The sequence below is a fragment of the Haemaphysalis longicornis genome, unplaced genomic scaffold (genome assembly GCF_048455015.1).
Source record: "Haemaphysalis longicornis isolate Haplotype H1 unplaced genomic scaffold, Haemaphysalis longicornis Haplotype H1 scaffold_20, whole genome shotgun sequence".
NCBI lineage: Eukaryota > Metazoa > Arthropoda > Arachnida > Ixodida > Ixodidae > Haemaphysalis > Haemaphysalis longicornis.
Window position 1 is genome coordinate 822,991 of NW_027526296.1, and position 24,105 is coordinate 847,095.

At 46.9% G+C, this 24,105-nt stretch overlaps 2 protein-coding genes across 3 annotated transcripts in view; one reads left to right on the forward strand and one right to left on the reverse strand.

Moving 5' to 3' along the window:
* Nucleotides 1–17,844, forward strand: part of LOC144172284 (SEC14 domain and spectrin repeat-containing protein 1-B-like) — a 55,247-nt gene extending 37,403 nt beyond the window's left edge. Inside the window, exons 14-17 of the mRNA XM_077701032.1 lie at nucleotides 42–217; nucleotides 2,176–2,286; nucleotides 9,622–9,870; nucleotides 12,111–17,844. Coding sequence (XP_077557158.1) covers nucleotides 42–217; nucleotides 2,176–2,286; nucleotides 9,622–9,834 — 500 coding nt within the window. The 3' untranslated portion in view covers nucleotides 9,835–9,870; nucleotides 12,111–17,844. The remainder of the gene's footprint in view (nucleotides 1–41; nucleotides 218–2,175; nucleotides 2,287–9,621; nucleotides 9,871–12,110) is intronic.
* Nucleotides 12,338–24,105, reverse strand: part of LOC144172285 (uncharacterized) — a 75,696-nt gene continuing 63,928 nt past the window's right edge. For both annotated transcript variants that reach the window (XM_077701035.1, XM_077701033.1), the window contains 2 exons: nucleotides 23,905–23,958; nucleotides 12,338–12,476 (listed from right to left, as the gene is read on the reverse strand). In XM_077701035.1, coding sequence (XP_077557161.1) covers nucleotides 12,390–12,476; nucleotides 23,905–23,958 — 141 coding nt within the window. In that variant the 3' untranslated portion in view covers nucleotides 12,338–12,389. The remainder of the gene's footprint in view (nucleotides 12,477–23,904; nucleotides 23,959–24,105) is intronic.

Below are 24,105 nucleotides of genomic sequence, written 5' to 3' on the forward strand. Positions count from 1 at the left end.
ATTCACCCTCCCCCCATCTCCATTTGTGCCACGAACAACAGAGGGCCAGTTGGGGTCCTTGCGGGATACCTTCCACAGCCACGGGGAGAACACGGAAGGGGAGGTGTTCTGGGTGGTGCGTGAGCAGGTGTTGCACATCAAGGGCCTGCTGGCCACCCGCAAGCAGGCCCTCGTCCAGGCCGGCCAGTTCCTCTGCTGCGAGGAGAACGCCCTGCAGGTCAGCTGGGGTCGGGGGTCGGGCCAATGACAGGGGTGCCAATAAATGTTTGGGGCTTTACAGCAAAGCTGTGTATGCCTCGGCTTCCACACATAGGGTGCGGGAATAAACTGGGGAAGAAGGGATATTTTTCACACCCAATAGCCTGTGTTGCTTTCGTGAAGGGCTGAAGTGACATCTTGGCCGGGGTCTTTCCTGTCCAGCTTGAAGAGCTTCTAAAGCGGTGTCTTGGCCGATGTCTTTCCCATCTAAGCACCTGCCCGTCACCGGTCTCCCTTTTATGCGCAAATAGGTGGGAGGGGGGGGTGCACGCGCAGCCAGACTTGATGCCCTCACCAGTGAAATGCCTGTTGTGCTGGTGGAAGATTTAAAAGTAGACGTCTCACGTCCAATGGGACCTCACTGCTGACCTCCGTGGTTGACCGGCTTCGGTTGGTGTGTTTACACAGACAGTAAGATGCCTACGATGGAGGAGGGACATGGACAGCCTATGTTTGTCTGCTAGAATAAAGCTCCAGTCTTTCGAAGTTTCACTGAGCTGATTGGCTCAGAAGTATGCTCAATTCAAAAGTGCAAGCAAACATTTCGTGCACTCCTTCGACTAGAAAGGGCACTGAATTTTTTTAGGGGTAGCGCTGCACGCTTCTCATTTCCTCCTTCTGTACATGCACCTATTAATTGCTGTTGGTCTAATTAATTTGCTAAATGACCCCAACCTTGGCCCATCCTCTAAAAATCAAACTAGCTTTGACACCTTCAAACGCCCAGGAAGCTCCCCTGGCAGAAACGTACAGTGGTTTCTCCACAAAGGCTTAATGAGGAGACCCTTGGGGACTAAATTTCGAACAAGAGAGAATTTACCACCACTATATTAGTTGTCCAGATAACAAGAGGAGAAATTTTTTCCTTTTTAAAGGAGGGGAGGTTTCTGCAGAAATCTGTGTAGGGAGTGGTGGGGGGGAGTAGTAGGCGGGAGGAACACGATAGCAGGGAGATAAGGGGTGCAAAAGGAAGGTGTTGGTGGTACGCACTGACAGAAACGCCCAAACATACGAGGCTTGTTGGCCGCCTGTGCCAGACATTATTATGCCAGCCTTCGGGCCTTGCAGCATCTCAATACACCATAAAGGTACAGGTGCCGTCAAAAGTAATTGGAGCACGGGAGCTGTGGCCGAACTGTATCGGAGCGCCGTGTAGCTGCACCGGCGGTAAACGAAAGGACGAGAACACGCATGCGCGCCTCCCGACGGCGATAGCCCATTTATACCTCGCAAACCACTTCTTATAACCTAGCTTCGAACATTGTTCGCAGTATACTGGTCTCGGCGATGGCGCTGATAGCGCACACCCCTAAAAATACTTGAAAGAAAAACTGTCACTGCAGTTTCCTTTGATAGTGTGCCGTTTTTTCGGCAGGTCGCGTGCGCTGGAAGTGCGCCAGAGGCGTTGGGAGATGCAACTCTGCTATCAGCGCCATCGCCAAGACCGGTATGCTGCGAACAATGTTCGAAGCTAGGTTAAAAGAAGTGGTTTTAGAGGTATAGATGGGCTATCGCTGTCGGCAGGAGCGCATGCGTGTTCTCGTCCTTTCGTTTACCGCCGGTGCAGCTACACGGCGCTCTGATACGGTTCGGCCACAGCTCCCGTGCTCCAATTACTTCTGACGGCACCTGTACACATGCAGCTTTCAATCCCGCCTGGCAAGAGTAAGAGCTTGGGACAGTGTCGTGGATGGAGCACTGCAACTCCTGTTTGATACTGACAATTTGCCTATCAATTAGTCCAGCAATTGTAAGGAGGAAAACACGAATTCAGCGCTGATGTGGTCGACGGGGCAACCTAGTGCTTCGAAACCTAGAACAAGGAGGTGCGGATGCAATTCATCGCATCTCTCAGCAATTCTGAACCGCCTTCGCACGTAACTTTAAAATTGCCTTCTGTTTGTGTCTTGGCTGCAGCTGGTGACGTGGCTGGACAAACTGGCAGTCCGCCTTCAACCCAAGTTTGGCCAAAACAGCAGCTACGAGCTGACGGAAACGGAGCACGGCCGGCTAGACGAGTTGGCTCGAGTGAGTAACGCTCAGAGGGTGTGGCCCCTCACCTCTTTCCCAACTCCCTCGGTAACTCTCGGCTGCTCTTAGCTTGGATTGATATGTGAAACGACTTGTTTATGCTTCTCGAACAATGGATATCAACCATGGACAAGTTTGGAATCAGCCTTGGGTACTGCCAATAAAACAGGGGGGATTTGCATATACAAGCGGGACATTACACAAATTACTAGGTGTTAAAAGTTGGCCAGCTTCTCATCGTACTCTTCAGGGAGCAGCATTTGGCAAATGGATGTTCTTCGGCGAGGACCAAACGCCTTTTTGTCACATAAAGCAACGAGCCCTAGAAACTGAGCCCTTTTGAACTCCTCCCTGGAGAGTCTGGTCTGACAAGCAATCTCAGTTGGACTGTCACTGGCTGAGACTTTGTACAATGCTTACAAGCAAAAGTTGCCACCTTGCCTCTGGTTCCAGGCGCACAGCATGGCATCCATGAAATGAGGCCTTCTGAGCATTGCAGGCAAACAGTTGCCCTTTATGCTTGAGTCAGTAGTGTAGATGTTTTTCCAAGGCACCAAACTGGTGCTGGGCAGAAATGTTGCCGGTGATTTTGGCATACTCAATAACTTTTCTTCTAAATGCTGTGGTTAACTGCTGCTGTGTGCCAGTAGTCATCTTAATTAAAGGGGTCCTGAAATACCTTCCGCCGTTGCATGGATGTACATGTAACCAAATAAAGCAATGTAATAGCAATCTCCTCCCACAAGAATTTTGTTAAAGCGATGAGTATTAGCTGAGAAATCGTAAATAAAAAACCGCGCATTATCGTCGCACCGCGTTTCCTCCTCCTTTCAACTTACTCTCCGCTGGTGACGGTGCGCCAGCCTTCCCTCCCATGATGCTGCGCTCCGCGGCAGTGACGTACTTCCGCTATTGCGCTACTCACACTGCCGTCTGCTACGGGAAAGCTTTGTTGACACCTTGAATCACGCACTCCGCTCAAGGCTCGAAAAGCGAACGAAAAACCTGGCCGCATGTGTGCGGTGGCCTGGCCTTGCCCTTTCGCGGTGTACGTTGCTGTCTTATTTTGTGGCGGTGGTAATTCCTGCTGGCAGCATGTGAAAAAGACATTTTAAACCGATACAGAACCCGTGCACAAAACGCTTCAATCATGTGACCAGTTCAGCTTGGGGTAACGCGTGGTGGAGAGCGGCAACGTTGGCAAAACATGCTCCGCCGTGGCTCTGAGCTTTCTCGCGCTGGAGCGAGCGTTATTTCTTTGACAATCGCAAACGTCAGTTGCCTTGGCAATAAGGCACAAACCACTCTAGAGGTCAGTTACGGTTCCGTGATCCCGGTTCAGCTCGGGGCCCCACCTCGCGACATGTGGGCACTGCAGGCGTACCACTCACTCCCAGTGGGAAGTGCGAGATGCGTTTGGCATTACAGGAGGCGATGGTGTGTGTGTTGTGGACGCCTTTGTTTCGCGATGAAATGCGACGTTGTGCTTGTGCGGGTGGATAGTGCTTCCCATGGTCTGGATTATCTTTCTCGAGCGACGTACGACTCAACCTCGCATAGGGTATGTGCAGTGTGCGTGGCTAAAAGCCACCTCGGCTTGCGCGCCAGATTAAGTGACTTGCTGTTCGTCCCCGCAAACCGTGCGCGAGGTGAGTGCCGAATTTACGACGGGCAGGAGGAGGCAACCCATTGTCTGTCAATCGTGGTTCAGACTTGCAACGCATGTTGTGACGTTGTGTTCGTTCGAAACGCATCTCTGGATTGTTTTGAAGTGGAAAAAATGTATCCGTCAAACCCGGGCATTCGGCTCAGGGCGTTCTCTGCGATTGCACGAAAAAAGTGCCACGGGGCTTTAACGCTTTCTTTATGGAACGTACTCCGGTAAGAGAATATCCATGTCGTGTTATGGCCGTGTTGCATTCAATACGAACGGTTAAGCGTTCGTTTACACTTGTTTCGTTTGTCGTAAAATGTTCAAGCACTCCGACACTCCCCTGGCAGATCAGCCGGCGAGTCGACGCTGAGCAGACGACTCATCTCTTTGCCGGAAGTGCGTGAAAAAGCCGCCCAATAGCAGGATGTCTAGCTCATGACGAACATCTGGAAATCGATGACGTAGACATGTGAAGATGGCGGCGTCCAAAAACACGAAGGGAATGGTGAGAAGAAAGCGACAAACTTTGCAACAAAAGTGTGAGCTTTCCGCTGCGCGTAAAAGAGTAATAAATACTTGGCACAGATGACGTTGACGACACAATCTAACGATTGCGCTAGCTCATTTAGTGTGCTCAAAACGCCTTTCAGGGCCCCTTTAAGCAAAAAGAAAATGGCTTGTGCCCAGCTATTGCTGGCCAGAGAAATGCCCAGCTATTGCTTGCCGGCTGTCCCACAGTGTGCCTGTGGGACGGCGTTTTGTCCCGACTTGGGCCAGAAATGTGGAAAACGGGTATCAAGCCCAGTGTCACTAATGAAAAGCTGGAGTAATGAAAGAGCCAAAAGAAACTGTTTGAGGAACTTCAAGAAGAGAGTGCACATGACAGGACTCAGCAGGAAACTATTGTATGTTTCTTGCTTATTCCCAATGTCTGAGCTGTTTTCTTGAAGTTACAGTGTACTACCAACAAACCGTTCAGTACACCGTTCTGCGTCTGATGAGCGCTGAGTGAACGTGCTTCAGTACTTATTTACTTACTGAGCAAATAAAGCGTCGTTGCACGTCGAACAAAGGACGAAGGCCGGGAGAACTCTGAAATCAATGATCTTTCAGTTAAAACAAAAATTTCGTTGAGACTTTTTTAGTGTCCCTTCAAGCTATGTGCCACATTGTTCCTTACCCCCCTGTCCCGCTTTGGGGTCCGAGAAATATGGTCACCTTAGGTATATAGGCTGGTTGAGGGGTGATTTTCAGCAAATTTTAAGGCACGGCACTTAAGCACCCGCTCCTGTGATTTCACGGCACCGTCGTCTCTCATTGTAACTGAGTGAACTAAGGGGACAGCGAACACAAACGAGATAGGACGACCAGGAAAGTGGGGGATTGGGGGAGTATGGCAAAAGTGTGAGAGGGAGGGCGGTACGCCGGAGCAGCGCGAGGCATCTTTTCCAGTTGTGATGCACTTTGGGATATCCGAGAGAATGAGGAGGCCACCGAAGATATTGCGAGTAGGAAAGTGGACGGTGAAAGCACTAAGGCAAAAGCTGTGAGCCACCGGCCCCGTGGCGACACTCTAGGAGGCAATGCCAGAGTATACAGTGTGTTGCGACAATGATTGGAACACTTTAAAAATTTTTTCCTGATCGAACCGCCGCTCTGTTAAACTTCACACGAAGGTCGCATTTTGTGGTCTATTTTGTTTGACACTGGGAACAACAACGGTACTTACCTGTTTACCCCGAAAATAAATAAATAACGATTTTCGCCTATGGGAAAATGGCGGCTGATTTGGACGTGCGAGCCCGAAACCCGGGTTTTCTGATCTTCTGCTAGCTCATTCCTAGGTGCATTTTGTGATCGCCTGCTGCACCATTTGGCTCCTTCCTACCATGAATCCCAAACGTGCATTCCGTCGTTCCAACATCAACTTGCGCTGGCTCGCTTGTCCAAATCAGCCGCCGTTTTACCATAGGCGAAAATCGTTTTTATTTATTTTCAGAATACACAGACAAGTACCATCGTTGTTCCGAGTGTCAAACAATATAGACCACAAAATGCGACCTTTGTGTGAAGTTTGAGCGCGAACAGAGCGGCGGTTCACTCAGGAAAAAATTTTAAATTGTTCCAATTATCGTCGCAACACCCTGTATGCATGCCTTTGTGCTTTCACTGATGCGGCAACCACTTTGTGAGACACAGCAGGTGTGCGCCGTAACCGAGAAGATTGCAGTTTGCGCTGCCCACAAATTTCGCAGTTGGGAGTATCGTAATCGTCAGCCAGCTGGTTTTGTGTGGAAAAAAATCTCAACCAATATTCTGGTTTATACAGTTATGTGATAAAATGTAGTGGAGCTCCTCCAGTTTCCTCGTGGCTGTTGAAAGGTGGTTGGTAGCCAATTGGCCTGCCTATTTTTTTTTATTCTTCCATCAACAGCTTCAGCGTGCTTCAGTGACAGGGGCGACATCACTAATTTTAGTGGCGTGGCTCATTCTTTGCACCTCTTTGTTTCGTCCAGTGCTTTTCTCTCACTGTTTGTTGCTCCATGATGAACAGTTACTGACCAGCCCGGTAGGCTACCTCAATCAGACCTCCATCATACTGGCAGCCATCCTATTCTGGAACATCCCTGGGGTGTGCACTTGGAGAAATCTTCTTTTCTTGACATGCAGCACAAATCGGCTAGCCTTTCGAACAAGTACCAAAAAAATATTGTGCACTGGCTTCATGCATGCAAACTGCCTCATTGGGAACAGTCTTTTTTTAAAGGGACACTAAAGGGATTTGTAAACATTGCGGGATTACTAGCACAAATTGTAGTCCGGAGTCCCCAGGTCATGTTTCGACCACTCTGTGTGCGTTTGCGCAAATTTATTTAGTAGAAAAATCAATTCGAAAATGCTGTCCTCCTCTCTGCACCCTCGCCCATTTTCTGTGGCGTTTTTCGTGTGACGTCAGGAGGAAATGACTTGGCTTGACTGCGCTACTGCACGGTTCGCCGACCTTCCGCGACCGAGTCAGTCGGCCCAACGTTTAGTCCGCCGGCCGCTGACGGGTCATCGCGATTCGCTCGCTCAGTTGAAACTAAGCCACAACACGTTTGTGAATGGAAGATTGTGCCTTTCTTTACTTTGTTAGTTTGTACACTGTATCAAGCTCCGTGTCCAAGTCACTCCACACGAGCGCTGCACAAACACACATGCGACGCTTCGCTAGTAGGAAAATCTAAGGCCACTTGAAGGCGGGAGAAGTCAGCAAAGCCAATATAGGTACTAAGGGTATAAAATCAACTGAAACTTTTACTGTACACCGTGAAACTAGGGAGCAGGAAGCACTTTTTTTGCGCTGGGTGAACATGCACAGCTGTCGGCAGCACGACTACGCATCTGCGAACGTGTTAGACGTGAGATATTGTGAAAGTTTGGGGGCCGTTTACTGCACGAGACCGCACATGGTAGACCGCGCATGCTAGTTTTTCTTCTTTCCCGCTTTATAAAATAATTAACGACTTATCAACCGGATAAACGATGAAAAGTGTGGTAATTTGAGCCAGTCTACGCAGTGCAAGCAAAACCGGGAGCTTGACAAATTCACTTCAGTGTCCTTTTAATCGCAGCCATACTGCTCCTTCGCATGCGTAGGCCCACTTTCATGTTTCTAAACAATTGGGAAGGGGGAAGTGCTGCTGTCAACAGTGACCAAACCTGTAGGCATTTGTGCCTACAGCCGTTCAGCTGCCGTTGTTTTGACGACAGGAGTCGCTACCGTCAGTGTCACCGGTGCGTCGCCGTGATGTTGTCACACTGTGAAGTAATTCAGCCAGTGTTGACGGAGTTGCCGTATTTTTGCGCATACAGTAAAACCTCATTACAAGAGACACTGAAGGGATCCAGAAAACATGTCTCTTGTAACCAAGGTCTCTCGTATGCAATGTTGCTAACATGGTGAACATAGGGAATCTGACCTAACAGACCTCATTCAAATGTCTCTTGTAACCAAGTGTCTCTTGTAACAGTGTCTCTTGTAACGAGGGTTTACTGTATAACCCACCCCTGCACCCCCACTTCCTGTCACGGAGGAGGAGGAGGAATAACCATTTAATTGAGCAGTCAATGTTGTTTCCTGTCGAGGAATAAAAAAATTTCCCTGCATTTCCCCGAGGGAAGAATGTGAAAGTGCGAATGCACGAGTTGAATTTGCGCGGTTCGGTAATGTTCGCGAAAGAGAGATCACACACACACACACACACACAACTACAAAGAAAGAAAGATGCATTTATTCACAGACACCTATTTGTGTTGCCGTTGTACTTGATTGCTAGAGCGGATCTCAGCTTTGAAATTTCGTGTCAGTACTCTAGCCCTTCTCACGCCCGATTCCTGGCCAATCCCCCACGTGGGTATGTGCCATGTCAGCGGCCAGGCAGAGCGCGCCCATCTCCCCCCGTTGCCAAGGAAGACGAGGAGATTCCTGGCCAATCCCCCACGTGGGTATGTGCCATGTCAGCGGCCAGGCAGCGCGCGCCCATCTCCCCCCGTTGCCAAGGAAGACGAGGAGATTCCTGGCCAATCCCCCTTGTGGGTATGTGCCATGTCAGCGGCCAGGCAGCGCGCGCCCATCTCCCCCCGTTGCCAAGGAAGACGAGGAGATTCCTGGCCAATCCCCCTTGTGGGTATGTGCCATGTCAGCGGCCAGGCAGCGCGCGCCCATCTCCCCCCGTTGCCAAGGAAGACTAGGAGCGCGCGCACTCGCAGCTGTTGCTATGTGGACGGACGGCGGTCGCCGGAATTCAGGGTCGCTTATAAAGTGCATTCGCACTTAAAAAATTAATCCCTGCATATTGCCCACACAAAAGTACTACTCAAGCAGCATTACACATTTGTTTATGCAAAAGAACTTACCTAGATGACTACGTAACTAGATGACTTGCCGCATATGTTTTTTTTTTTTCAGGCTGAGCTGTCTGTGCAAAATAAGCACTGTCAGTGGGGTAACAGTGGCTTAGTCGCTATTGCTGTTGTAGGGGCATCATGGCGCAACGTGCATTGCGGTGAAGCTGCACCAAGGGAAATACCTCGCATATAATCCACACCTCTGCTTCACCCCTGAAATTTTCACATTTTTGGTGCAGGTTATACGCACGAAAATAGGGTATGTGACCATCTCAGCCTCACGTACGCACTGGGACAAGAAGAGGAGGGAAGATTTGAACCGAAGTTGTTGAAGCCACACGCAGAAACAACCAGCAAAACGAAATTTTCTAGCCTATTTGAAGTAATAGGCGGAATGGAGGGCATGTTTATTTGTTTATTTATTCAGAGTACCCCTAAAGGCCCTCTAGATGAGGGTATTACACAGGGGGTGGGCAAGACAACATCATACAAAAATACGGACAAAAATACAAGACGCGTTATAACCAGTAATTAGCTGTAACGAAGATACAAGCAAACTGAAATGTGCTAACGTGGAAAAATTTTTTTCTTTCCCAATTTCTTTAACGTTTGTTCTATTAACGAGAGTCTGCATTTTTGTTTATGTGAGTGCGTGTGTGTAACATCTCGTTGGGAGTTACGGGAGGAAGTAGCCTGCAAGAATAATGATTAGTGGACTTCGCTGTTTGGTGGTTTCACTTTCTTATTTTTCAAAAAGTTAACCTTTCCTCTTTTTCTTTTTGATACAGGGCACGTACCAGTACGGCCTGAGGCTTTTGGATGACGCGGTGAAGCTGCGCAAGCAAGTTTACGCCGAGACGACCCCCAGCACGCGAGCGGCGGATGCCCTCTTTGACGCCTGGATGAACTACGTGGGCATTTCGAGGACACTGAGAGGCATTAGGCAGCAGCAGCGCAGCGCCACCTCTTCTGGTCGGGGCTCTCGGGCATCCATCAGCTAGTGTGGATTCGTACGTCTAGCCTTCATTGCCGTCAAGGTGATTGCTTTGCTTCTTGAAGTGCTTTATGTAGGCGAAAGTGTTAAAGGGACCCTGCAACACTTTCGATAAATGCTTTTACTTTTTCTTTCGTGCTTCGAATTACTACGAAAGGTTCAGTTATTGACAGGCAAGAGCGGCACTGCGTGATTTGCTCGTATCCGCAAATACACCTTCTAGTTCCTCCTTTGCTAATATTATGGCTTTCTTTAAAGCAGCTATAGAATGTGCTCATTGGCGCATCCGAAAGAAAGCCGGCCAATAGACATGACAGCACTCGGAATAATGCCATAACAACACCAAGATCGGGGAAGAGAGAAGAATCTTTTGAGCAAATTTGCGAGTCGTCTTGTGAGGCTATAGAAGCTTTGGCTGAGCTACTTGTGACCCCCTGTTCTAAGGTTGTGTTTGTTAAGCTTGTTTGTGATATTCTGAAAGCATTTAGAACAAAAATAAGAAGACTTGAAAATAGTGTTGCAGGTTCCTTTAAGCACCCCATTGGGTGAAAAAAGCGGTATTATTATTAGGTAGAGGAAATGGCCGCCGGTGTTAAAAGTAAAAGAACACTTGCAAACTTTCAAAAAGTACCAGAGTGCCTATGTGTATGATTAATGTTGTCGCTAGTTTCAGGAGAAAATTCAGAACTTTGGAGTTCGTATGGGAACTGAACATGGGTCTTCAGAGCTTTATAAAATGGCCGTGAAGAAAATCGTACAAAAATGGCGGAATTCGGGTGAAAGTGCTCATGTGGATGGGTTTCGATAAACGAGATCAGTTCGTTTCAGAAGAAAATCAGGCTATGTTGTAATTTGTATGGGAATCATGAATGGAACTCGGGTCTTCAGAGTAGGTGGTGGATGTGTCACCATCACCGTGCTACCTGAGCACGTCACCAGCATTACGCTATCTACGCACCACGCACTAACTACGCTAACATGCACTACACTTACTAGAGTTAGTGTAACGTGTGTGGCACTCCACGTCATATCACTTGACTGGTGAAGGTGATGGTACGCGAGTACACAACAGGCGCTCACCAACCACGAAAAGTTCTGATTCTGGGGGAGCTGTTGTCTGTCTGACGAAATAATTTGCACCAAAATATGCAGAGACAAAAGGGAAGAAAGAGACACAATCACGACGTAGCAGAAAAAAAGCTTGCGATAAGTGTCACTGTGGGAAGCCATCGTGCTTTCGCTTTCGAGGCGCATTGGCAGGCTTAAGTGCCCCCTAGCCCCTAGTAATTCTACACTTTATTGTGGGATGTCGTGTATGGTTGGCTAACAGGCTTAAAGCGGCGGCCATGCAGACAAAACACAAGTTTGGTTCATTTGAAAGATTGCCTCGTTAGAATCGTGCTGACATCACTTTTAACGCACACTTCGCTCAAATAAGCTGTGTAACTCACTAGCTCATTTCCCGCAACAGAACCTATGATGTCATATGCGCCCAGCTGTGCTGAAGCCGGCGAAAGCAAACTCAAATTAGGCACGGCTTATAAGCTTGCCAAGGGAGCTATTTGCACTTAACACATTCTTTTTACAGCAGTAAGAATGGTGGGGTGAACAACGAAAGTTGGGAAAATGCACGTAAGCATAGAAGTACCGATGCGCACTGCAGTTGGTACTGGGCGCACTATGCTTGTTTTTAGGTGCACAGCAGTCCGCCGCTTTGGAGTTGTCTTACACGACACTGGCCGATTGGCACAAGCAACATTGTCTTACGTGACCCTGTTTGTCGAGCATACCCCATGTTTCACAAAACGATGACTTTCTACAGTAACAAAAATCAGCCAGGTGCAAATACGGTCAAAACAATGGAGCGGCGGACAACAGTCCATGGCTGAGTATGGTAGTGCCATCTGGGAGGATTAATGGTAAGCAATGCTGCAGAGCGTAATGATGCACTGGAATTTCTTTTCAATGTGTGCACCTACGACATCATTGCAGAAGTCATGAAAACACGATTTGACGGGAGAATCAAAATTTTAGCCTAAACTGAATAATTTCTCAGTGAAGACGGCATCAATTGCTACCGGGTAAGCGGCGGGGGGACTATAAAACACAAAATCTTTTGAATAAAACAAACTCGTTATTTGTCTGCATGGCCCCTTAAAAACATTATTTTCAGTACATTTCACCACAGTACAGTACAGTACCAGCATCTGGTCACTAGCCAAAATGAATTCTGCAACCCTGAAAACATTATCGCTGTCTCTGCTCCTGTCCGTTTTCCCACAGGAACAACAAAGCAGTGCACTGCTGCGGAACCAACAAACCCCCTAAAGGCACAAGACACCCCTGAAGGCCGCAGCAGCAGGAGCGGTGGTGTTGGAAGAGATCCCGAGAAAGATGGGCAGCTGATCCACCATGTCGCATGATGGCAGTAACGCGCCATTGTGCAGTTTCACCTGGTGGTGTGTCACACTTGCGCACCTGACCAGCAGAAATGGTGGGGAAGGCCCGTTTGTTTGTTTTTATTAAGCGCAAACCAAAGAAGAGCAGTGGAAGGAGAGGGGTCTACTTGAGCAGCAGCAGGAGCCAGTGGAGGGCAGCAAAGAAGCGCTGCTTCTCGCGAGGCACTGTCTTGGAGCTCAGCATGCAACCCTGCGGTGGAGAAGAAGAGGGAGCGACATTGAAGGAGCAAAGAAGCTGGAATGATGGCAGGGAGGGCAACATTTCCGGCAGTTGAATTGGTCAAGGGAACAGGGATCTTTAGTAATTTCTATACTCTGGTACAAGTTAACAACGGCAATAGCTTACTTAGGGCATCAAACCGCCGATGCGATAGACCCAGATGTCAGTGCACGCGCATTTTGAAAGCACTGAATGCATGGCATCGTCCGCTCTTTCTCGCATAATTTGTTTGCTGTCGCTGCAGTAATTTATAAGCAGATTAAGTATGAAAAATCATAGAAACGACTCGTGTCACGTTTGAAATACCCAGAGTACCGTATTTTCGCGCGTATAACGCGCCCCTGCATATAATCCGCACCCCCACTTTCAGGTCACCGGTAAAGAATAAAAAAAAATCCTCGCGCCTTGCCCAAACATTTGATACAGGAAAGGCTGCACCAAAGCTACTGCTCACGCAACACATCGCGTACTACTGAGTAGACAGAAAAAGCGTATATTTAGCGAGTAGAGTACACAGACTGCAAGGCGAAAATCACAATTCACTAATAAAGTTCAGGTTAAGTTGGAGTGCGCTCGTCCTTGTTTTTTCTTCCTTGTCCTTGTATGTTTTGCACAATCGCTTCAGTGTTACAGCGTAGGAGCTTCACGGCACAATGCGCATTGCCGTGAAGCTGCACTAAAGGAAAATCCGCGCGTGGTATCCGCACCCCCACTTTGCCACTGAACTTTCCGCATTTTTGGTGCGGGTTATACACGTGAAAATACGGTAATGCACTCTTTGCGCCGCATGGCGGAACAGCCGGCTTCGGTGATGAGGCAACTTCCATTGTCGTTCTTAAGCGTGTACCCGAGTATAGATAGTGAAGTGCAGGCGACAACTTCGCCTAAGTACCGAGGGTGTCAAAGACTTGGGAAATGTCCGAAGGTGCTTGCAGGCAAGTATCATAGGGCAGCAGCAAGTGTTGAAAAAAATGGCATTTCAGTTTCGAAAATGTGGCACTTCACTTTCAGAAGCTTGTCGGGAAATTAAACCAAATGCATTTTTTTGTATCAAGTACCAGGTTACTAAAACTTACAAGTAGGGGTGTGCGAATAGTGAAATTTGATCTCGAATCGAATTCGAATCGAATAGTGTCGAATAGTGGACAAAAATGTCGAATATCGAATACCAAAGCTTTTTTTGGAAGAACAAGTAGGTTGGACACTAATAAACACATGCTCATGTCCTTGAGCTCTAAATAGTAAATACACTAAAAAGAATTGAAGAAATCACAAACTGTCATGTTAAAAATATTACAAATTATCCAAATCTCCAAGTAGTGAACGTGGTGTTGGCCCATCAAGTGATTCAAGAGTGGGCTTGTCGTGCTTGCCGGCATCTTGAGCGCGGAGCCGCATTTCTTGCAGATAGCAGAGGACGGACTTGCCTTCTCGAAAAACTTCCAAAGTACACTTCTTTTTTCACCGTGGCTGTTCATGCTGAATGGCACGGCACGGAGGAGAATCACGGGCGTGCGACGACCATGGCGACGACGGCGACGACCGTCAGATTGGCTATGGATAGGCGTCGAGAAAGGGTCTAGGACGGGTGATGATAGTGTGTTACAGCAAGGCCAGAATCACAAAAATTTAACAATACCATAATTATACGCTATTTTGCGGCTGCACAGTCGTGTGATAAAATTAATTAACAAAAGAAAAATGATATTTTACGTCCGAATATCAGGGGGGAAGCGTCAGTGTCATCGCCATCACAAAATGGTGTCGTCGTAGTAATTTGTTTTGTCCCGAGTGGGACGCATCATATTTGTTTCCAATGACCTGAAAACGGCAACGCACCTCATTATTTCAAAAACCCGTATGTGAGGAACGTTTTCTGCACGCTAAACACTGCTGTGTCGCTCTTTCTTTCCGTGTACGCCAGTGACGCAAAAAAATCGAGGAACTATCCAATTACATGTCGGCAATGACGTCTCTGCGGGCGAAAAGGAGGGATATGTCCAAACCTCAAAGACAACTTTCCTGGCCGAAAACGGGTTGCTGGCAATTGTTTGACCAAAACCTTTCGACGTTAGGGTCAGTAAGGGCCACACTAATCTAGCCGCAACTTTGGCAGCGTTCCGAATATTCGTCACGTCGAATTATTCGAAAGTCCGAATGCTGGGTTTCGAAAGTCGAATCGAATTATTCGGGCAAGAAATATTCAAATCGAATTCGAAAATCGAATATTCGCACACCCCTACTTACAAGTAAACCAAACCGTGCCTGTGTAGGGTTATTAACGGTGCGTGTGCCTTGTAGTATTTAGATAATGAGTGTTAAGAGAGGAGGTTCATAGTTACCCATTCTTCAACACTTTACTTCCAACAGTCGTAAAGGAAGCGTTCAAGTGAAAGGGGGACAACTAAAAGGGATATTAGGTCTGCCAGCGTAGCTGTTGCAGCAAGCCATGCCGTGCCTTGTTTGAATCAAGAAAACTTAGGCATTGAAATTCAGTATCTCTGCTTTTATCAGAGTTCGCACTCTGATAGTGGGGCAATTTTCAGGGCAGCCGGAGGAAATGGCGCTGTATTCAAATATTACTCCACAAATGCAGCCAGCTTCATTAGTGCAGGTTGAGTAAGAAAGGTCTAGTGCCTTGGAGTGGATGAAGATCTTTCTTCCAATTCACTTTTACTTGATGGAGAGCCTTCTTTATCTTTCGCTTATCTTTCAATTATCTTTCACTTGATAGAGAGTGGCAAGGCTGTTGGCGTGACACTATGGCTATAAATGCCAGAAGAACAATGAAGCATTGTGAAGGGATGATACGTCTACAGGAGTGCTGGCACTCTTGTCTCTGTGTGCCTTTTCTCTTCCCAGCTGTCTTCTTTGTATATGGAAAAGTATCGGTGCATTTCTCCGTAATCCTGGAAACACTTAAGAGTAATTGCGTACTCTTAAAGACCTTTCTGTGCCTACTGAAGGTACTTGAACTTTTTTGGCTCTGTACCTCCGGTTGAATAACTGTTGGTGCCACAGTTTGCAGTACCTTTAAAGCTTGAACAATTGATCTTAAAAAGGTTTAAAAACCCCTCACATGGCAGCCAATCTGACTGCTACACGAGAGATGTGCCAGGGTTTGTAAAGAAAGCAGATGGTAGTTGGTGCGTTATTTCTCATGCCTTATTAATTGTCAGTGTCAAGGCACAGCTTGGCTGGAGCAGAAATTGTCCCGCTGCAATTGCCTTTTTTTTTCTGGGCGATCCACGCTCTCGTTCAACTAAACCACCATTTCGTGCCTCTGATGTCCGAATTGTTCATGATGGCATTTAGTTTCTGCTAGTGTACTAGAACAGTGAGATTTTCCTGGGGCCATTGTGTTAGAATGCCTGCTTGTTGTGTGAATGCTAGTTTTCAATCACTGGAATGCTTTGTGCTTGGAGATTTTTTTTTATTTTTGACTGTAGCGTGCGTGTCTGTTTGGTGGTGTAGTGAGAATTTTGTCACTGAAGCGACAGCACGTCCTTCTTGTGACAAGTTGTTGGTGAGATTAGGTCCTTGGCTTTGCCGGCCTTTGGTTGGAGTAACTTTCGCATTGTTTGTGTTCCTGAGTGTCAGGTACAATCTTCAGCACTGGTTGCTGCATTATTCCAGTCAATAATTGTTACGTGTTGTGTAATCTAGGTTCTCGAACGTGCTGCGGAATTGGCAAAACAGAATACCGCGTCCGCAAGCACTTTTGAGCGTAGTGTTTTAATGTGTTTATGTGAGCTGAAGGGTTCATGTGTTGATGTGAGCAAGGTGGTTATATGTTAATGCAGAAAAACAGGGTTAATGTGAGCTGAAGGGTTATGTGGTAATGGGGCTAAAAGGTTAATGTGCTAATGTGAGCTGAAGTGTTTGTGTGTTATGTGAACAAGAGGGTTATGTGTTAATGGGAACAAGAGGGTTATGTGTTTATGGGAACAAAAGGGTTATGTGTTAATGGGACAGAAAGGCTGATGTGAGCAAAGGGGTTATGTGTAATGGGAACAAAAACAGTGTACTAAAGGTTAATGTTAAAGATTGGTTAATACTAATGCGAGCAAAGAGTTCATGTGCTAGCTTGAGCAGAATGGTTAATGTGTCAAATGAGGAAAAAGGTGTGTTAATGATGGCAAGGATGTTTAGACACTGTGAACACGTGAGTAACTGTCTCTTAGCATTACATTTCCACTTAATATGAAGTTAGTGTACTAAGGTGCCAAAGACATTCAGTTGTTACAGCCTTAGGTCTTTGAGATTTTGGGCATGATTTTTTTTCCGTGTGCTGTGTGAGAGGCTGGAAGTGTAAGGACTGTGTCATTGAAGACATTCATCATAATTGGAAAGGATTAGTCGCAGGTAGCAATGCTTTATAGCATGTTTTGGGGAACTGCTCAGAAACAAGCTTTTTTGCAGTGTTGCTGATTAGCTCAAATTTTGCCGAAGTGTGCTGTCATTGTTAAAAAATGACTGAGGGTGGGTTGTGTGATTTCAAGCCTGGCTGTAGACATGCACATACAATAGGCAACACATTATTTGGTAGGCCCAGTTTTTATTTTCTCTGCTTCGAGGTGTAGTCAGTTGATATTGTGGGTGACAAACAGGTGTGAAATTCATGGCTGTTTTTTTTTTTTTTTTTAATTTGTGGCAAGAGAATGTGCTGCTTGGGTCATGTGAATCATTACAAATTTAAGCAAGGATGGGACTTGAATGTCTGAAATATTATCATGGCTTTGATTTTGGTAAAGATAGGTGGCACCACTAGTACACAATGTGCATAGGAAAATTTTTACTATTTCTAAATAACAAGTGTGGGTGCCAAGCTAGTTGGAATTGAAATGGAACCCTGAAATGCAACCTTTACACAATGTTTCAGCTCAAATGGTACGTTCACTCGAAAAAAGTTGTGTAAGTGCCTCAGACGACAAACAGCCCGTATAGTGCTAGTGGTTTCGGGTCACCTTGTTTTGTAACTTAAAACGCCTTCCTGTATATGTGATAGCCAGGCAGCAAGATATGTAAGAGGGACAGGTGCGTTGTTGCTTTGTTGTGTTATGCACGCCTCATGTACGTGCACATTTTGACACTTGCACTTTGAAGCAGAAGCCCCAAGTGTAGGGGCTGTTAATATTCACAGACCTATCAAAGTGCAACACGAAGTCACTTTTCAGTATTTTTTCACTTTTCTTTTGCTGCTCAAAGGATTGTAGCATTATTTTGCTAGCATTATCGATTCTGTGATCAAAGCTGTGGTTTGCTAACTTGTTTTTTCTTGCTTCTGTGCTGTAGGGTAATGTGTCTGGAATAAAATCCCAATTATGTTGTTCTCAAACTGTTCTCCTCTCAGTGTTTCTGTGTGTATGCTTTTGTGGTGTGGTTATTCTTTGCAGCTGTTTTAGAGCATTCTTGCTGCTATTACACGGCGAAACAGCGTCATAGTCTAGGATAGATATTTGTGAATTCATTGATACTGTTTCTATTGCTCAATTGCTTTTTATTATCTAAAAATGATTTCAGGAAGTTTATTTATTATTATTTGGCGAGTTTCTATCACCAACTTGCTCTCGTTTTGTAGTTTAATTTAGGTTGCAGGAATCAAGCTGTTTTCTATAGCATACCCAGACCACTTTAACAATTGTACAGACAGTTAAGGCACTAGGTATAGAAAAATAGTGTTGTGCTCATATAACTTCTTGTATTTGGTAATAATGAATCGTTAAATTGTTGAATTTAATTAGCAAATCTGACTGCTGTACTCTAACCTTTCTCGAAAAGCAATGAAGAACCATGCAGCATTCATTTTTTACCACAAATACACAAATCTCAGGCCGCTACCACTATAGGGATATGCTTGATCCCTGAAAAGAAAGGTCGCATGACCTATAAAACAAGCACCAACCATTGCATGGATTGTTTTTTTTTTTTTTTCGTGCGACGAAGATCAAGGGATTTACTCTCCTCGAAGAACACTTTCTCTGAGTGTGAGCATGTCTGGAGCCACTTCTGGAAATGGCACTTTAATGGGAACACTGCAGAGAAACATCCGCCTGGCATGTGGACGAATTAAACAGTTTCGTCATGAGACCTTTTGTCAAAACAGTCATTTGCCTTTTACACGCATTGGCTGTTTGGGGCAGCTTGGGGGTCGTGCGGGACAGCCACAGTAACAGAGCTATCTACGAAAAGGGCAAAAAGATGTGCGCGGTTTACAGCAGAGCAAGCTCTTAAAATCACTGCTGGGCTTGTAATCTCAGCACTCAGATAGGCGGAGATTATCATTAACGTGGGTTATGTGCAAGCAGGTTGAGTGGTTTATAAATGCTTTGATTAGACAGTTTGGTTGCACCAATCGCGAAACACTGGGGGAAAGCAGCACATGTTCCTGGTTATTAAGCGTTTTTGAATACCCCACATTTTTCAGCACCTTACTGTGTCACTTTGCTTGATAGCAGCGGCAGTTTCCAGGTGAATTTGCCAGAGCTTAGTCCTAATGAGGCGCTTTTAGGTCTTTGAACGTCAGCTAGTACCCATAGCTTCGAGTACGTCGAGTGAAAATGAGTACTCTTTTCAAATGGTGCCTCTCAATGACGTTACACTTCAAAGCTAAACTTTAGGGCTGACGTCCGTTGCTTAGGCCTAACATTATGTAACCTCCGGTGAGCGTGACAACACTGGCAGCATCAGCCTTTTCATTGTATGTCGTTCTGCACGTACCTGTTCACGATATTGGGCCTCAAAGCATGAAGATAGAACGAACGTCGTGCCATCACATACCATACCCACTTCGCCTTTCTTTCTCCCATGCATCAACATGTGTGCAAGCGAGTTGTAAACTGGATAAGGCCTGAGACACGGTTACATCAGTTTTACGCACAGGGCACTTGCGTTTGCTCACAAAAATAAAGGAATGAGGAATGTTGAGAGCGTTAAATGAGGAATGAGCTGTAAGGTTCTTTGAGTTTCAAATGTCTTTTTGCGTTATACTTGAAGACCCACTTTTGTTTTGGTAGATGGTTATTGTGGGCTTATGGAAAGCCACCTCACTTGATTGATTGTGGGGTTTAACGCGCCGATGCTTCACGGGTGAGTAGGCACGCCGTAGTGGAGGGCTCCGGATTAATTTTGACCACCTGGGGATTTTTAACATGCGCCGAAATCTCGAACACACAAGCATTTTTGCTTTCGCAAAAAAAAAAAGCCACCTTACTTACGGCCAACCCTGCACATATGTAAAGAATGCTTAATATTGGATTCTACAAAAATCGAGTTACAAGAAATATCTTTTTGCTGCCTGTACACACTCTAAAAATGATTTATTGTAACTAAAAAGTGATTCAAGTTTTTCACTGAATACTGTACTGATTCTCTGTTTGCGTTTGAAAACAGGCCCAGTATGTTTCGACTTCCTTGAAGTCTAATATAGCTCACTTCAATCTAATTTTCCGGAAGCTTGCTTTTATAATTTTAGCGTGAGAAAAAGCAGTTGCGATTTAGTTAAAATTTATTTCGTCAGATTTCATTTAATCGGTGTTTCCTAAGATGAAATTCTGCCTAAATGGAGCCACAATTTTGAAGTCGTTTGGTTTGTGAAGAGGATTGCTGAGAAAATGGAATCCCGGAGAGAAAAAAAAACTCAGTCATGTAAGCGATTAACAAAAACTCACTCATATAAACAAGTAACAGTATCGTAAAGATGTTCCAATATTCGGTGCTTTGAAATATTGAAGTGAATAACGCCGTAATCGATTCGGCTTCGTATAAGATGACACTTTTCCAAAGTTTCGAGTAAATTTTCGATGTATTTCAGTGCTCAGAAACATGATCCTCCGGCGTTCCCCGCTAGCGGTCGCGAGCTTTCCCACACTGCTCCAGTGAAATGCAGCCAAACTGCAAGAGGAAGATGCTTTTGTGGATCCCCTCTTATCTTCCCAACTCCGCCCTGGCGCTTCTCTTTTCAGGGAACAGCCCTTTGTCGTACCTCTCTGGGCCGAGCCCCGTCACGTCGTCACCGAGTGATCGATGGCACGGCCGATGAGTGAAAGAAAAAGCGGACGATGAAATAAAGCAAAGGAGGAGACTGTCGCGAAATTAAGAGGGGAGGGCGGTTCGCCGTGGTGGTGCGGGCCCGCGCTCTCCGAAAGTGTGCGGTGGTGGAGGGGAGGGGGCATTATGCTGTGCTTGCACGAGCTAGGTGCTCTACGGCGCGACGCTTGGGGAAAACATGAGGGGGGCGTGCGCGTGACGATGATGTGCGTTCCCTGCCTAAGACACAGTTCGCGGTCCCTTCCTGAGACGCACTTCGCGCCGCCGACACAGGCTCATCTTCGCTGCCGTCGAGAGAACCCATGAGTGCTGCCTCAGCGCACTGCTGCTGCTCCCAAATATCGCATTAGGGAGTATATCGTAATTCGCAGCCATATATTTTTTTTCATCCTGGTAACATAATCGCACTCCAGCTGCTCTGGTCAACGCTCTCTAGGTAACTAACCCCAGATGTGTAGTGACATAGTCCCCGGTTTTAGGATCAGATGATGCGCAATTGCGCATTAAAGCTGATCTTTGGTTAGCTTGTAAACATACCTTTAAACATAACTTTGAACATAGCTATGATTAGCTTTCTTCACCATTTCATCCTTGCATCAAGCCGTTGTGCTGATGATGTCACTCTCTTGGTGACTGGCAGTAGCATTAAATGCCCATAACGAATGTTTTCTCTAGCAAGTAGCCGACCCCATGTCACATGTGGCTTCCTCTCTGTCGGTCTCACTTGCTCACCCACGAAGACCGAACCATTCATCCTCCTCGCAGCTTAATCGAAGCACGCAACACCCCTACATCACGGACACGTCAACTCCATCCCGGTACCCTAGGTCTTCTGTTTCTGAGTACTGTTCTCCAGAAGAACGATTCCGCTACCACCTCACATCCCATATACAACAAATCATCAACGTTATTCACAGAATATCACCGCATACCATATTGACATACTGTGAACATAACCTCAAGCAAAGCCTTAGGTTGCATTCACAGTACGTCGATATGATATGCGGATATGATATGCAATATGATATGTGAGCACTTACGCACTTATTCCCTGCCTATTTTGATAAAGATTGTTTTATAAGCGTGTACACGTTCACCAGAAACTGCCGGACGACTTCAGTCCTTACAACAGGCAGAATGCCTGTACTAGTAGTCTAGTACAAATAATCAGCCGGATCACTTATTCCCTTCCCTGTCTTGCCCCCACGGCTATTGAACTTCAAAATATAAAGTGTCTGATACTAAAAATTTTAAGAGCGGCTCAGCGGATACCCTATAATGCTCATGGCCATGGCCAGAGTGGCTTTGTTGGAATTCTATAACACCTCAGCCGAACACATTGAAGCACATCTAATTTCCCAGCACTGGGAACACCGGGCCCGTATGCTCACAGCGCTCCCCATAAGGCCTACGTGGATGCCGCCAGTCACCGCCATCGTGACGCCCATACGCACTTGCGGTCGGCAACGGCATGAAATGCCTTCCCCCTTTATATCCTCCCCCTACTCACTACCTCCCCGGCAACCTCAGAAGAGGCGGCTGTAGCCCACGCACTAACTCTAACACTCAGCCCATCCTCCTCAATTATTGCCACCCATTTGCAAGCGGGCTTTAGGAATGTTGACGGAGGCCTCATTTCACCTCCCGAACTCAAAATGCTCTTGCTGAACCGCCTGCTTCCCCCACGGACTTGATCTGGACCCCAGCCCACACGTGCGTAGACGGTGACTACCGCCTCTCCCGCTGTCGTCTACCCCCTTCTGCACTTCTCTTTCGCAATACCAGTCCCAGTCACCGACCATCCCGGAAACATGGCGTCAACAACGGCAGCAGCTCCCTTGAAATATGCACACTAACTACTATCAGGACTGCAGGGAAGCTCGCCGAAAGCACTGAACGAGATTTGATCCCGATTCGCCACCACAGCGTACACCGACGCAGCCCGGCCACTACAACGGCGAAAGGGCCATGGTGGCCACGGGGACGGACGGACGGGAACACCTGACCAGTGCGTCTATTCCACAAGCGACAGCTAAAGAGACGGAAGAACTTGCCATCGCTTTGGCCCTGACGCAAACAAAAACTACCACCATCGTCACGGATTCACAAGAGGCATGCCGTAGCTTCATATCGGGCTGGGTGGCACCTGGGACCCTATGCATCCTAAAAAACAAGATACCGTACGGGAAGGGCACCACGGCCCGATATCTCGCCCACCACAGAGGAGATGGCGGAACCAACACCGCTCACGACATTCCAAGAAATTACACAACACTACAGGCTCGATAGAACAACTCTTCCCGCATCACGTTCAACACTCAAGAAGAGTCAAGCAACCACACTCAGACTGATACAGACTAAGACATTTCCCCATCCAATCAGGATGATACTGTTATTGCAAACACAATTAAATGCCCAATACAAATTCTGTCACCAACCAGGCACTTTCAACACATTATGCGGGAGTGCTACAACAACCCAGATCTGCCTCCCCCTTTCCCCATCTCCTGAGCAGTGGGGGATATTGCGGTCTAGCTCCCTACCTCAAGATCAACTTCTGCTGGTCGAGAGGACCAATCGAGCCATGACGATGCATGGATTCCTGAAATGCTCAATAAAAACTCTCTCTCTCTCTCTCTGGGGCAGAAGAGCGCCTCTGGTGCCTCGTTCAGGCCCACACTCTTCTGTGCAAACACCGTCCCCACCTTCCCTACCCCTCTTCATATCCATCCACCCTCTGCCAGGCCTGAGGTGTCCTATACTCCCAGGACCACGGACCAGTGCATGCGGCAATGCCCCCTAAACCCACTTCTCACTTTCACGGACAGAAAGTGTTTGGCGAGGGCATTAGGCAGCTCGGGCCGTGCGGTCGAGAAAACCATCATGAAGAGGAGAACTGCTTTGGTAACCGCGGCAGGCCCCGGCGCCCAGTCACGCCCCTCAGCAACTGGCTAGCCTTGCCGGTTACAGATAAAGCTTATACTACTACTGCTACTACTACTACTACTACTACTACTACTACTACTACTACTACTACTACTACTACTACAAAGTTATATATCTAAGCGTGACATTAGGCCTAACGTCAGGCCAGCGTATACCCACGTCCACCTCATCCTGCAAGGTCACTTCATCTGGCATATATCGCAATGGTGAGGCCGCTGCTAGAATCTCCTCTGATATCCACAGCACACAGGGAGCTATGGTAGAAATGCTTTGTCACAGGAAAGATTCCCTAAAACGGGCCTTTATAAGCCGCTCTCTGTGCATTTGGAAATGCAAATAGTAAACACAGTATGCATATATGCATACAGGCACAGCAACAACGGCACCGCACAAGCAAACTCACCAGCGTCTTCTCGGTGATGATAGAGGGATTGTGAGGGAAGTCCTTTATGGATGTCTGGACAAAGAGTACAATAGGAAGAACAGTCAGATGTGCTGCTGGGGAAACTTCTACACTAAAACAGAACCTTTAGTTGGCAGAGGACTTATCTCTGTGGACTCGTGCATATGAACACGGCCAAACCAACTAGTAGGCGAAGAGTGA